This window comes from Anomaloglossus baeobatrachus, chromosome 5, assembly GCF_048569485.1.
Source record: "Anomaloglossus baeobatrachus isolate aAnoBae1 chromosome 5, aAnoBae1.hap1, whole genome shotgun sequence".
Lineage (NCBI taxonomy): Eukaryota > Metazoa > Chordata > Amphibia > Anura > Aromobatidae > Anomaloglossus > Anomaloglossus baeobatrachus.
The window spans coordinates 387,926,929-387,941,488 of NC_134357.1; the positions used below are offsets into that span (position 1 = coordinate 387,926,929).

Here is a 14,560-nt window from a genome sequence, read left to right on the forward strand (position 1 = left end):
CCAGGTCCCCTCCTACCTTCGTGACCTCAGAGGGAGCACTGCTCCACCCCTGGCTGGAGTTATGGACAAAATCCACAACATGGAATATGGCCATAACTTGGCCTGGGAGCGTCGTAGGCGGACGCAATGCTCTCATTGTGACAGTTATGAATTTAGCTACAGAATGAGAGGACTCATGACTTGTCTACTAGTTCCACATTGGCTGATATCACGCCTGGGGTATTTCCCAAGCTCCCGCTCCCATAAAAAGGGTGTGCCAGCATCGTCCGCATGCGGAGACACCATTTTTATGGTTGCCATATTTATCGGAAATATGGCTTGCGAGATATGAACCATTTTTTACTGGAGTCGTTCTGTCTGGATACTTCCAAGCTTGCTAATTAGATAGCAGCTCCTACCACAGGGTCACGGCAGGGAGTCATCCTGTGTCCATTGTTCCCACATCACCTAATTTCCATATCATAGGAGATGGCCATGGGATGTGACACCTTCACAGATGCTGGACATTGAGGACAAGAAGGGAGGGGGGCACTGCCAGGGAGTGATGAGCGATTATGACTGGAAGTCATAATTCATCTTCATATCCCGGGATTTGCCTCACAGCGCCGCATCCGGCGTCCATAGGGATGCATTGAAAAATGCGCCGCATCAGCATTAATGCGTTTTTTTGCCGGAGCTAAAAACGTGCCAGGGAAAGTTCCATCCGGCCGCCGCATCGGCTAAATCTGCCGCATGCGACAAAAACCAGACGGAACGCAAGCCCATGCGGCACAATGCGGCGCCAATGCAAGTCAATGCTGGAAAAAACGAAACCGGCGGCAAAAAAAACCCCGGTTTTGTTTTTTTCAGCAGAGCGCCGGATTGTGCCGCACTGCTACAGGCGGATGTGTGAAAGCAGCCTAAGTCGGTCTGCCCAAGTGGATGGCAGAAACCATCGAGACAATAAGAGTCGCCGGGAGCAGAGGCTCAGACACTGGACCCAGAGAAAGCAATAAAGCAGAGGTTGTTGCAGCATGGCAACTGGGGGTATCCAAGAGAGAGCAAAACCCTTTAATGTTCTATAGCTTGCTGTGCAACCATCTTGGTATGAAAAGCATGCAACTAATCTTAAAGGAGCTTTTTAATTCCCACTGCAGGATAAGTGATAGATGTTAGTTTGCTGGGAGTCCAAGTCCTGTGAGAATAAGGACCAGGTCCATCATATACTCTGCTACAGTTCTATATAACTCTTTCCTGCAATCATCTGCATGAGAAGACCGGTAACTCTTATACTAGATAAGTGTGGTAGTCCCAGCAGTCAGACCCCCCAATCTACTTAAATATTAACACCCACTTGAACAAGACAGTGATACTGCACTTCTAAAGCGGGCTTTACACGCTACGATATATCTAACGAGATGTCGGCGGGGTCACGTCGTAAGTGACGCACATCCGGCATCGTTAGTGATATCGTAGCGTGTGACAGCTATGAACGAGCAGAAATACTCACCTTCTCGTTAATCGCTGAGACGTTGCTCATTTTCTAAAAAAATCGCACGTTCTGTTGTGTGACACCCCGGGAACGATGAACTGCAGCTTACCTGCGGCCGCCGGCAATGCTGAGGAAAGGTGGTGGGCGGGATGTTTACGTCCCATCATCTCCGCCCCTCCGATTCTATTGGACGGCCGCTGTGACGCCGAACGTCCCTCCACATTCAGGAAGTGGATGTTCGCCGCCCACAGAGAGGTCATCTGGGAGGCAAGTACGTGTGACAGGGGGTTACAGCATTGTGCGACACGGGCAAGAAATTGCCCGTGCCGCACAAACGATGGGGGCGGGTACGATCGCACAATAAATTGTAACATGTAAAGCAGGCTTAAGTCTTTGCCTAGTCCAAACTGACTAAAACAAAGACTAACTCATAAAAGGTCCATATATACTCTTCTACAGTATAGATAAAATGGGGCACGAGTGATGGAAAGTTCGATTATTCTAACATAAAAGAAAAAAAATGTACATTTATTCAAGACTCTTTATACAAATATAACAATACATATAATACATATAAAGGACTGAAGGAAGATTACTGTATAAAAAAAAATACAAATATAATGGTCACAGCATTATCTTTTCATGAAGTTCTTCTCCAGGGCTGAGGAGGTCCGCTGAATCCCATGAATATTGCGCTTCACTCTGTCCTCCAGTGAAGAAGATGCTGCACTATCCAGCTTCATCTGACTGCAGGGAGGAAGGAACACAAGGGAAAAGTGGTCAGAAGATTTCAACATGGAAAAATGGAGAAAAAAATATGACAATGGCTACAAATAAACATGACGGGATAGAGCAGCGTTTCACTACCATCCCCATACGTACTGTAAGAATTTGCTGTCTTTTTTGTGATGGTCCTTCTTTTCATCATTCTCTTCTTCTTGTTTGTATCTGCGTACATTACATTCCCTATCTTTCTCCCTCTGCCGAGCGTCGTCCATCATCTCCAACCTGCGACGCTCTAGCTCTTCGGCAGAGAGCTTCCTGGGACACAGAAGACATAGTTAACTTCTGTAATTGGTATATAAAAGCCTTACTGCATATTACAGATCTGACCTCTAAAATACTATGTATATACCTGATTATTTTTTTTTTTACTTAAATATATGAATTTGGGGCTAAAAAATTATTTTTGGAATTGGAACGCTTAAAAAAAAAAAAGTTGCACTATTTACCTTCCATAGCCTTAATATTGAACAGTTTATTACTAGCTGCAGAGTGAGTTAACTGAGAATCGGTCAGTCAGCTAGCTATGACGGTTTGAGGGGGAAGTTTATATGTTTTATCCTTTTTCTGAGCTGATCTCTGCTGTTTTATAAGTACTGACCACATCAAAGTTGAATGTAATTGGAAACAAAAAGCCTGTATAAGCCAAATTGTGCACAATTTGTAAATCAAACCCAAATACAAAAGTGATTTTTGCCCCTAAATACATGTATTTCAGTGGAGAGAAAAAAAAAATAAAATTGTCCTCAACAGGTGCACAACCCCTATAACCACTTCTGGACCAGATAATTTTTCATTTTTTTCTCTTTGGATTTTTCCTCCCTTTTTTTTTTTTTAAATTTGCTTATTAAACAACAAAGTAAGTTTACAGATACAATACCAAGACATATGAGATGTGTGTACATGAGCGTACAGTAGACCACCCGAGTAAGCCCATTTAACATGCATGACACCTTATCGTTAATAACTGTTCATCTCGGGGCTTCTATGATGATACACAACAGAAGACAACTGTCTAGTTGTTGTACCTGAAATATATGATAGTTCCCCCCTTCTTTCAAGAGCCATAACTCATTTTAACGTCAGAATAATTGTAGTTTTAAATGAGACCGTTCAATTTACGGTATCGGGTATAGAGAAACAAGAAAAAAAAATATTTAAGTGGGACGAAATTGTGAAAAAAACCTGCAATTCTGCTATTGAGATCAGATTTTACATTTACAAAGTTCATTGTGTAGTAAAAGTCACCTAACAATCTGAGACTTCAGGTCAATATGATGATTACAGTGATACCCAGCTTATAGACTATTTACAAAATGTAATAGTGGAAAAAAAATGAAAATCTATACAAGCGCACTCTGACCGTGACGTACATGTATGGGAGAGTGCACAAAGAGGTTAAGGACATCACATGCATCCAAATACTTACGAAGACTCTCGCTTACTACCCTGGCCAATAATGTGAATGATCATGTGGATCAATAGTATTTGCCATTGACCATACTCCTGGACTACAAGCTAGGAAAGTGGCATCATGGGGACAATGGAGCACAACAGCTTTAGTCCTGATCACTGATATATTAACCCCTTCACGACCATGGACGGATATATCAGTCATGGAGCGTGTCCCGTGAAGCCCCGCCCCCTGCCGCGAGCAGGCGGTGGCGGTCGGCACACATATCAGCTGTTTTCAACAGCTGACGTGTGCCTGCTAGCCGCGGGTGGAATCGCTTCCACCCGCGGCTATTAAGCCCTTAAATCTCGCTGCCAAATTCTGGCAGCAAGATCTATATGCGCGCGGCCATGTTTTTTACTTACCGCCGCCCCCACCGGAAGTCACGTGCGTGATCACGTGACTATCGGTGGTTGCCATCGTAGCACAGGGTCATGTGATGACGCCTGCAGCTATGAAGTTTCACTTTCGTTTTCCCTTGGCCGCGAGCAGAGAGAAAAAGAAAGTGACTGAATCTGCTGTTTACAGCTGTATAGCTGTGATCAGCAGATAGATAAGAGCGATCGGATTGCTGATCGCTATAGCCCCCTAGGGGGACTAGTAAAAAAAAAAAAAGTAAAAAAAAAAAGTTTTAAAAAAATAAAAAAAAAACAACAAAAACCTAAAAGTTCAAATCACCCCCCTTTCCACCATTGAAAATTAAAGGGTTAAAAAATAAATAAATAAATAAATAAATAAATATACACATATTTGGTATTGCCGCGTTTAGAAATGCCCGATCAAAATATAAAATCAATTAATCTGATTTGTAAACGGCGTAGTGGCAAAAAAATTCCAAACGCCAAAATTACGTTTTTTGGTCGCTGCAAGTTTTACGCAAAATGCAATAACAGGCGATCAAAACGTAGCATCTGCGCAAAAATGGTACCATTAGAAACGACAGCTCGAGACGCAAAAAATAAGCCGTCACTGAGCCATAGATCCCAAAAAAATGGGAACGCTACGTGTTTTGGAAAATGGCGCAAAACGTGCGCCACTTTTATTGGACAAACTTGCGAATTTTTTTTAACCCCTTAGATACAAGTAAACCTATACACGTTTGGTGTCTACAAACTCGCACCGTCCTCAGGCATCATACCCACACATCAGTTTTACCATATAGTGAACACCGTGAATAAAACATCCCAAAAACTATTGTGCCATCACACTTTTGCAATTTTTCCACATTTGGAATTTTTTTGCTGTTTTCCAGTACACCATATGGTAAAATGTATGGTTTCATTTAAAAGTACAACTTGTCCCGCAAAAAACAAGCCCTCATATGGCAAGATTGACGGAAAAATAAAAAAAAGTTACGGCTCTCGGAAGAAGTGGAGCAAAAAGCAAAAACGGAAAGTGCCTCGGGGCTGAAGGGGTTAAGCACACAAGTCCAATTAGAGAAAAGCAAATGTTTATAATGTACATGACCAGTAACTAATGTATAATACATATAAATAATATCTGATTATTTCCTAGGATATAGCAGCCTAGCCCCAAAAGATAGTTTGTTGGGATGCACCACTTGTTCTATTTTCCATTCTTTCCAGCATAGAGCAATGGTTCTCGTTCATAACGTAGTGAATCATTACATATCATATTAGGGAACGATGCTAGTAATCAACCAGAAATAGCACTGGGATGTGACAAGCCCATGCCCACAATTACACCTAATGCTCCCAAAAGCATTTAACAGGTTGTCCCATGTCCTCTTGCTATTTAGGGTCATTGCGCTGCTGACTGACAGTTCGGACCAAGGGTCATGACGCTGCTGTCCCGAATCTACAAGCAGATGCGGCTATGACTCTGCACAAATGGAAGAGAACAGAATTAAAACTGGCGGGATCCTGAGATTCGGCTAACTTCAGAGCAGCGCTTACAAAGCTTTATTGGAAAGAGCTTGACAGTGCTGCGTTCCTTCCACACAAGACAGGCCAGCGCTGGTAAAGTACAGTGGCGGTCATTAGCCTAGATAATTAGCAGCAAATAATACAATCCTTAGTTCTTGAGCATTTCGCAATGTTAACCAGTTAAAATGAGATTAACCCTTTGGGCTATGTGCCCACGCTGCGGATTTACCGCGGATTTTGCCGCGGATTTCCCGAAAATCTGCAGCAGCGGCACTTCCAAGCCATTTCAATGGCATTTTGGAAATGCTGTGTCCATGCTGCGGATTTTTCCGCTGCGGATTTGCCGCGGATTTTGATCCGGAAAAATCTGCAGCATGTCAATTGTTTGGTGCAGATTTGGTGCGGATTTTTGGTTTTGAATGGGGGAAAAAAAAAAAAAAAAATCCGCATCAAAATCCGCGGCAAATCCGCGGGTGCGGATTTGCCGCGAAAGTCGCGGATTTTCAGGCAGAAAAATCCGCAGGTACATTCTACCGTGGACACATAGCCTTAATGTTCACTTACTTTGTGTACCCCGATACTTTCTGTCTTCTATAACCTTCTTTCCTGGGGGAAGGACTTCTCCTATAGTTTCGATCCTCCTTAGACTTCTCCCTGAAACATTAGGACATATTTCAGTCCAGCAAGACCTTCTACCGTGGGTTGGCCTTTCTCTTACGTGCTAGAAATAACCTGGAATTGTAACTATAGTACCACGAATCCATGTCCTAAGTTTCATGCACATAAATGTCAGCAATTGGTAATGGAAAGACTCTTGCACATACAGTATAAACAGAGCAGATTATTAAAAGCAGACAGTATTACACTATCCCTCTTCCCAGCAGCACACTGGCTCAGTGGTTAGGACTGTTACTTTGAAGCCATGGTGTCTTGGATATAAATCCCACTAAGGACAACACCTGCAAGGAGTTTGTACATTCTCCCTGTGTTTGTGTAGGTTTCCTCCGCACTCTAAAGACATACAGTCAGGGTCAGAAATATTTGGACAGTGACACAAGTTTTGTTATTTTAGCTGTTTACAAAAACATGTTCAGAAATACAATTATATATATAATATGGGCTGAAAGTGCACACTCCCAGCTGCAATATGAGAGTTTTCACATCCAAATCGGAGAAAGGGTTTAGGAATCATAGCTCTGTAATGCATAGCCTCCTCTTTTTCAAGGGACCAAAAGTAATTGGACAAGGGACTCTTAAGGGCTGCAATTAACTCTGAAGGTGTCTCCCTCGTTAACCTGTAATCAATGAAGTAGTTAAAAGGTCTGGGGTTGATTACAGGTGTGTGGTTTTGCATTTGGAAGCTGTTGCTGTGACCAGACAACATGCGGTCTAAGGAACTCTCAATTGAGGTGAAGCAGAACATCCTGAGGCTGAAAAAAAAGAAAAAATCCATCAGAGAGATAGCAGACATGCTTGGAGTAGCAAAATCAAGTCGGGTACATTCTGAGAAAAGAAGGGAATTTTGTTTACTTACCGTAAATTCCTTTTCTTCTAGCTCCAATTGGGAGACCCAGACAATTGGGTGTATAGCTTCTGCCTCCGGAGGCCACACAAAGTATTACACTTTAAAAAGTGTAAACCCCTCCCCTCTGCCTATACACCCCCCCGTGCATCACGGGCTCCTCAGTTTTGGTGCAAAAGCAGGAAGTAGGAAACTTATAAATTGGTCTAAGGTAAATTCAATCCGAAGGATGTTCGGAGAACTGAAACCATGAACCAAAAGAACAATTCAACATGAACAACATGTGTACACAAAAGAACAACAGCCCGAAGGGAACAGGGGCGGGTGCTGGGTCTCCCAATTGGAGCTAGAAGAAAAGGAATTTACGGTAAGTAAACAAAATTCCCTTCTTCTTTGTCGCTCCATTGGGAGACCCAGACAATTGGGACGTCCAAAAGCAGTCCCTGGGTGGGTAAAAGAATACCTCGGTAAAAGAGCCGTAAAACGGCCCCTTCCTACAGGTGGGCAACCGCCGCCTGAAGGACTCGCCTACCTAGGCTGGCATCTGCCGAAGCATAGGTATGCACTTGATAGTGTTTCGTGAAAGTGTGCAGACTCGACCAGGTAGCCGCCTGACACACCTGCTGAGCCGTAGCCTGGTGCCGCAAAGCCCAGGACGCACCCACGGCTCTGGTAGAATGGGCCTTCAGCCCTGAAGGAACCGGAAGCCCAGAAGAACGGTAGGCTTCTCGAATTGGTTCCTTGATCCACCGAGCCAAGGTTGACTTAGAAGCCTGCGACCCTTTACGCTGGCCAGCGACAAGGACAAAGAGCGCATCCGAGCGGCGCAGGGGCGCCGTACGAGAAATGTAGAGTCTGAGTGCTCTCACCAGATCCAACAAGTGCAAATCCTTTTCACATTGGTGAACTGGATGCGGACAAAAAGAAGGTAAGGAGATATCCTGATTGAGATGAAAAGGGGATACCACCTTCGGGAGAAATTCCGGAACCGGACGCAGAACCACCTTGTCCTGGTGAAACACCAGGAAGGGGGCTTTGCATGACAGCGCTGCTAGCTCAGACACTCTGCGAAGTGATGTGACTGCCACTAGGAAGACCACCTTCTGCGAAAGGCGTGAAAGAGAAATATCCCTCATTGGCTCGAAGGGTGGTTTATGAAGAGCCGTTAGCACCCTGTTCAGATCCCAGGGTTCTAGCGGACGCTTGTAAAAAGGGACTATGTGGCAAACCCCCTGCAGGAACGTGCGTACCTGTGGAAGCCTAGCTAGACGCTTTTGAAAAAACACAGAGAGCGCCGAGACTTGTCCCTTAAGGGAGCCGAGAGACAAACCCTTTTTCATTCCGGATTGAAGGAAGGATAGAAAAATGGGCAAGGCAAATGGCCAGGGAGTAAAACCCTGATCAGAGCACCAGGATAAGAAGATCCTCCACGTCCTGTGGTAGATCTTGGCGGACGTTGGTTTCCTGGCCTGTCTCATAGTGGCAATGACCTCTTGAGATAACCCTGAAGACGCTAGGATCCAGGACTCAATGGCCACACAGTCAGGTTGAGGGCCGCAGAATTCAGATGGAAAAATGGCCCTTGAGACAGCAAGTCTGGTCGGTCTGGTAGTGCCCACGGTTGGCCCACCGTGAGATGCCACAGATCCGGGTACCACGACCTCCTCGGCCAGTCTGGAGCGACGAGGATGGCGCGGCGGCAGTCGGACCTGATATTGCGTAACACTCTGGGCAGCATTGCCAGAGGAGGAAACACATAAGGTAGTCGAAACTGCGACCAATCCTGAACTAATGCGTCCGCCGCCAGAGCTTTGTGATCTTGAGACCGTGCCATGAATGCCGGGACTTTGTTGTTGTGCCGAGACGCCATAAGATCGACGTCCGGCGTTCCCCAGCGGCAACAGATCTCTTGAAACACGTCCGGGTGAAGAGACCATTCCCCTGCGTCCATGCCCTGGCGACTGAGAAAGTCTGCTTCCCAGTTTTCTACGCCCGGGATGTGAACTGCGGAGATGGTGGAGGCTGTGGTCTCCGCCCACAGCAGAATCCGCCGAACTTCCTGGAAGGCTTGCCGACTGCGTGTGCCGCCTTGGTGATTGATATATGCCACCGCCGTGGCGTTGTCCGACTGAATTCGGATCTGCCTGCCTTCCAGCCACGGCTGAAACGCCTTTAGGGCTAGATACACTGCCCTTATCTCCAGAACATTGATCTGAAGGGAGGACTCTGGCTGAGTCCAGGTACCCTGAGCCCTGTGGTGGAGAAAGACCGCTCCCCACCCTGACAGACTCGCGTCCGTCGTGACCACCGCCCAGGATGGGGGCAGGAATGATTTCCCCTTCGACAGAGAAGTGGGAAGAAGCCACCACTGAAGGGAGGCCTTGGCCGCCCGAGAAAGGGAGACGTTCCTGTCGAGGGACGTCGACTTCCTGTCCCATTTGCGGAGAATGTCCCATTGAAGTGGACGCAGATGAAACTGCGCAAAAGGAACTGCCTCCATTGCTGCCACCATCTTCCCTAGGAAGTGCATGAGGCGCCTCAAGGGGTGCGACTGGGCTCGAAGGAGAGATTGCACCCCTGTTTGTAGTGAACGCTGTTTGTCCAGCGGAAGCTTCACTATTGCTGAGAGAGTATGAAACTCCATGCCGAGATAAGTCAGTGATTGGGCCGGTGTCAATTTTGACTTTGGGAAATTGATGATCCACCCGAATCTCTGGAGAGTCTCCAGAGCAATGTTCAGGCTGTGTTGGCATGCCGCCCGAGAGGGGGCCTTGACAAGCAGATCGTCTAAGTAAGGGATCACCGAGTGTCCCTGAGAGTGTAGGACTGCTACCACTGTTGCCATGACCTTGGTGAAGACCCGTGGGGCTGTCGCCAGGCCGAAAGGCAGTGCCACGAACTGAAGGTGTTCGTCCCCGATGGCGAAACGCAGGAAGCGCTGATGCTCTGGTGCAATCGGCACGTGGAGATAAGCATCCCTGATGTCGATTGATGCTAGGAAGTCTCCTTGGGACATTGAGGCGATGACGGAGCGGAGAGATTCCATCCGGAACCGCCTGGTTTTCACGTGTCTGTTGAGCAGTTTTAGGTCCAGAACGGGACGGAAAGATCCGTCCTTTTTTGGCACCACAAACAAGTTGGAGTAAAAACCTTGGCCCCATTGCTGAGGGGGAACAGGGATCACCACTCCTTCTGCCTTCAGAGTGCTCACCGCCTGAAGAAGAGCATCGGCTCGCTCGGGGGGGTGGAGATGTTCTGAAGAAACGAGTCGGAGGACGAGAGCTGAACTCTATCCTGTAACCGTGAGACAGAATGTCTCTCACCCATCAATCTTGGACATGTGGCAACCAGGCGTCGCAAAAGCGGGAGAGCCTGCCACCGACCGAGGATGCGGTTTGGGGAGGCCGAAAGTCATGAGGAGACCGCTTTGGGAGCGGTTCCTCCGGCGGTCTTCTTAGGACGTGACTTAGACCGCCATGAATCGGAGTTCCTCTGACCCTTCTGTGGCCTGTTGGACGAGGAGAATTGAGATCTGGCTGAGGGCCGAAAGGACCGAAACCTCGATTGTACCTTCCGTTGTGGAGGTCTGTTTGGTTTGGACTGGGGTAAGGACGAGTTCTTTCCCTTGCATTGTTTAATGATTTCATCCAATCGCTCGCCAAACAGGCGGTCGCCAGAAAATGGCAACCCGGTTAAGAACTTTTTGGAAGCAGCATCTGCCTTCCATTCACGTAGCCACATGGCCCTGCGGACTGCCACCGAATTGGCGGATGCTACCGCCGTACGGCTCGCAGAGTCCAGGACAGCATTCATGGCGTAGGACGCAAACGCCGACGCCTGAGAGGTTAAGGACACAACTTGCGGAGTAGAGGCACGTGTGACCGCATTAATCTCAGACTGACAAGCTGAGATAGCTTGGAGTGCCCATACGGCTGCGAATGCCGGAGCAAAGGACGCGCCAATAGCTTCATAGATGGATTTCATCAGGAGCTCTATCTGCCTGTCAGTGGCATCCTTGAGTGATGCACCATCTGCCACTGCAACTATGGATCTAGCCGCCAGTCTAGAGACTGGAGGATCCACCTTGGGACACTGAGCCCAACCCTTGACTACGTCAGGGGGGAAGGGATAACGAGTGTCATTAAGGCGCTTAGTAAAGCGCTTATCTGGAAAGGCTCGGTGTTTCTGGACTGTATCTCTGAAGTCGGAGTGATCAAGAAACCCACTCCGTGTACGTTTGGGGAACCTAAAATGGAATTTCTCCTGTTGAGAAGCTGACTCCTCAATCGGAGGAGCTGGAGGAGAAAGATCCAACACCTGATTGATGGACGCTATAAGGTCGTTTACTATGGCGTCCCCTTCAGGCGTATCAAGGTTGAGAGCGGTGTCAGGATCAGAGCCCTGATCTGCCACCTCCGCTTCATCCTCCAGAGAGTCCTCATGCTGAGACCCTGAACAGTGTGATGAAGTCGAGGGAAGCTCCCAGCGAGCCCGCTTAGCCGGTCTGTGACTGCGGTCCGTGTCGGAGTCCTCACCGTGGGACCTATGAGTCGCCCCAGGAGCACTTTGCTGCTCCAACCGAGGGGGGCCTGGGGTCAATGATTCAACTGTGCCCGGGGCCTGTGTTACCGGTCTGGACTGCAAAGCTTCTAGTATCTTAGCAGACCATTTATCCATAGACTCAGACAGTTTGTCAGCGAATACTGCAAACTCTGTCCCTGTCACCTGGACGGTGGCAGCAGGTGGTTCCACCTGGGCCGGGGGTCCCACCAGTGGCAGAGGCTCCGGCTGAGTGAGTGTCACAGGGGCCGAACATTGCACACAATGAGGGTAGGTGGAACCTGCAGGTAGCATAGCCGCACATGAGGTACAGGTGGCAAAGTAAGCCTGTGCCTTGGCACCCTTGCTTTTTGCGGACGACATGCTGTTGTCTCCCCTTAGAGCAATCAGTGAGGGTATATAGCCAAAAGCAAATAGTGCAGCCGTATAGAGTAAATGTATACAAAATAAGCATATAAATATACACTTCGGCACCCAGGGGGGCCAGCACCTAGTAACAGGTGCGGCTTACCGACCGCCCGCAGCGGTTGTGTGACCACCAGATTCCCTGCCCGGGCCTCCCAGAGCTGTGGAGCTCGGAGTTGTCTCCCCTCTGAAATTCTCCAGCGTCTGAAGTGCTGACAGGAATGGCTGCCAGCGTTCTGAGAGGAGGAGGGGGCCGTGGGCGTGCCTCAGAAAGTGCGGGAATCTGGTGCCCCACGGTGCTCAGTGAGGGGGGAGGAGGATACGAAGTATGCTCCAGCCCTCAGCGCTGACGTCCAGTGCAGCGTCCCGCCCTTACCCCTGACTGGCAGGCCCGGGGGCGGGAGTATGCGGTACTAGGCCGCAAAAGCCGGGGAGTAAAGTTATAAGCGCGGCCGGCAAACAAGCGCGGTCAGCGCGGTAGTCCCGGCGCACCAACACACCCAGCAGCTGCTGCAGCGTTCATAACACAGGCGCTCTGTGCGCCGTCCCCAAGGGGACACAGAGTACCTCAGAGTAGCAGGGCCCTGTCCCTGATGATACCCGGCTCCTGTCCAGCAGATTCCCCCAGGGGCTGCGGAGGGAGCACGGTCCCAGTGCCTGGTGACCGGTTAGGATCCCACTTCACCCAGAGCCCCTAAGGGATGGGGAAGGAAAACAGCATGTGGCTCCTGCCTATGTACCCGCAATGGGTACCTCAACCTTAACAGCACCGCCGACCAGAGTGGGGTGAGAAGGGAGCATGCCGGGGACCCTGTTATGGGCCCTCTTTTCTTCCATCCGATATAGTCAGCAGCTGCTGCTGACTAAATTGTGGAGCTTGCGTGCATGTGTGCCTCCTTCGCACAAAGCATAAAAACTGAGGAGCCCGTGATGCACGGGGGTGTGTATAGGCAGAGGGGAGGAGTATACACTTTTAAGTGTAATACTTTGTGTGGCCTCCGGAGGCAGAAGCTATACACCCAATTGTCTGGGTCTCCCAATGGAGCGACAAAGAAAAAGGAATTGACTGGTGAGCTTGGGAACTCAAAAAGGCCTGGGCGTCCACAGATGACAACAGTAGTGGATGATCGCCACATACTTTCTTTGGTGAAGAAGAACCCGTTCACAACATCAACTGAAGTCCAGAACACTCTCAGTGAAGTAGGTGTATCTGTCTCTAAGTCAACAGTAAAGAGAAGACTCCATGAAAGTAAATACAAAGGGTTCACATCTAGATGCAAACCATTCATCAATTCCAAAAGTAGACAGGCCAGAGTTAAATTTGCTGAAAAACACCTCATGAAGCCAGCTCAGTTCTGGAAAAGTATTCTATGGACCAGACCTGGGCAATGGGCGGCCCGCGGGCCACATCCGGCCCGCCTACCCTCTGTGACCGGCCCGCCCGTCATACTCAGAGTTGGAGGCGTGGCTGGGGGCTGGGGAGGGAGCGTGTGGTACCAGATGTAACTCTCAGTTACGAGCTTTTCAGCAGTTACATCGGGAACCACGCGCTCACTCCCCCGCCCCCCTGCAGCGTCAATACAGGGCATGATCGCGCTTGTATCAGCGCGAGGGAGACGCTGCAGGTGGGGGGGTACTATGTGCTCACTCCCCCGCCCCCCTGCAGCGTCAATACAGGGCATGATCGCGCTTGTATCAGCGCGAGGGAGACGCTGCAGGTGGGGAGGTACTATGTGCTCACTCCCCCGCCCCCCTGCAGCGTCAATACAGGGCATGATCGCGCTTGTATCAGCGCGAGGGAGACGCTGCAGGTGGGGGGGTACTATGTGCTTCCTCCCCCGCCCCCCTGCAGCGTCAATACAGGGCATGATCGCGCTTGTATCAGCGCGAGGGAGACGCTGCAGGTGGGGGGGTACTATGTGCTCACTCCCCCGCCCCCTGCCTGCAACGTCATTAAAGGGCATGATCCTGCTCCTATCAGCGCGAGGGAGACGCTGCAGGTGGGGGGGTACTATGTGCTCCCTCCCCCGCCCCCTGCAGCGTCATTACAGGGCATTATCACGTCGCCATTACAGGGCCTATTCACACTCCCATTGGTATGAGGGAGATGCTGCAGCTGGACCCCATATACCTGCTGTGTAGCAGTATCTGCAGAGATCCGTGACCTCAGAGACTGAGGGCTGCAGTAATAAGTCCTTCCTGCCTGCTATGTAGTTATTGCCCGAATCCAGAGAATGTTTAGGGATTTGTGACAGACAGCACGTCCAGATACACCGGTGACAGGCAGAGCCAGCACGTCCAGATACACCGGTAACAGGCAGAGCCAGCACGTCCAGATACACCGGTGACAGGCAGAGCCAGCACGTCCAGATACACCGGTGACAGGCAGAGCCAGCACGTCCAGATACACCGGTGACAGGCAGAGCCAGCACGTCCAGATACACCGGTGACAGGCAGAGCCAGCACGTCCAGATACACCG

General features: G+C 49.2%; 1 protein-coding gene across 2 annotated transcripts in view; it reads right to left on the reverse strand.

The window, feature by feature from the left end:
* Window positions 1–1,978: 1,978 nt before the first annotated feature.
* Window positions 1,979–14,560, reverse strand: part of CWC25 (CWC25 spliceosome associated protein) — a 58,577-nt gene continuing 45,995 nt past the window's right edge. For both annotated transcript variants that reach the window (XM_075350108.1, XM_075350109.1), the window contains exons 8-10: window positions 6,158–6,247; window positions 2,354–2,512; window positions 1,979–2,218 (exon numbers count right to left, since the gene is read on the reverse strand). In XM_075350108.1, coding sequence (XP_075206223.1) covers window positions 2,104–2,218; window positions 2,354–2,512; window positions 6,158–6,247 — 364 coding nt within the window. In that variant the 3' untranslated portion in view covers window positions 1,979–2,103. The remainder of the gene's footprint in view (window positions 2,219–2,353; window positions 2,513–6,157; window positions 6,248–14,560) is intronic.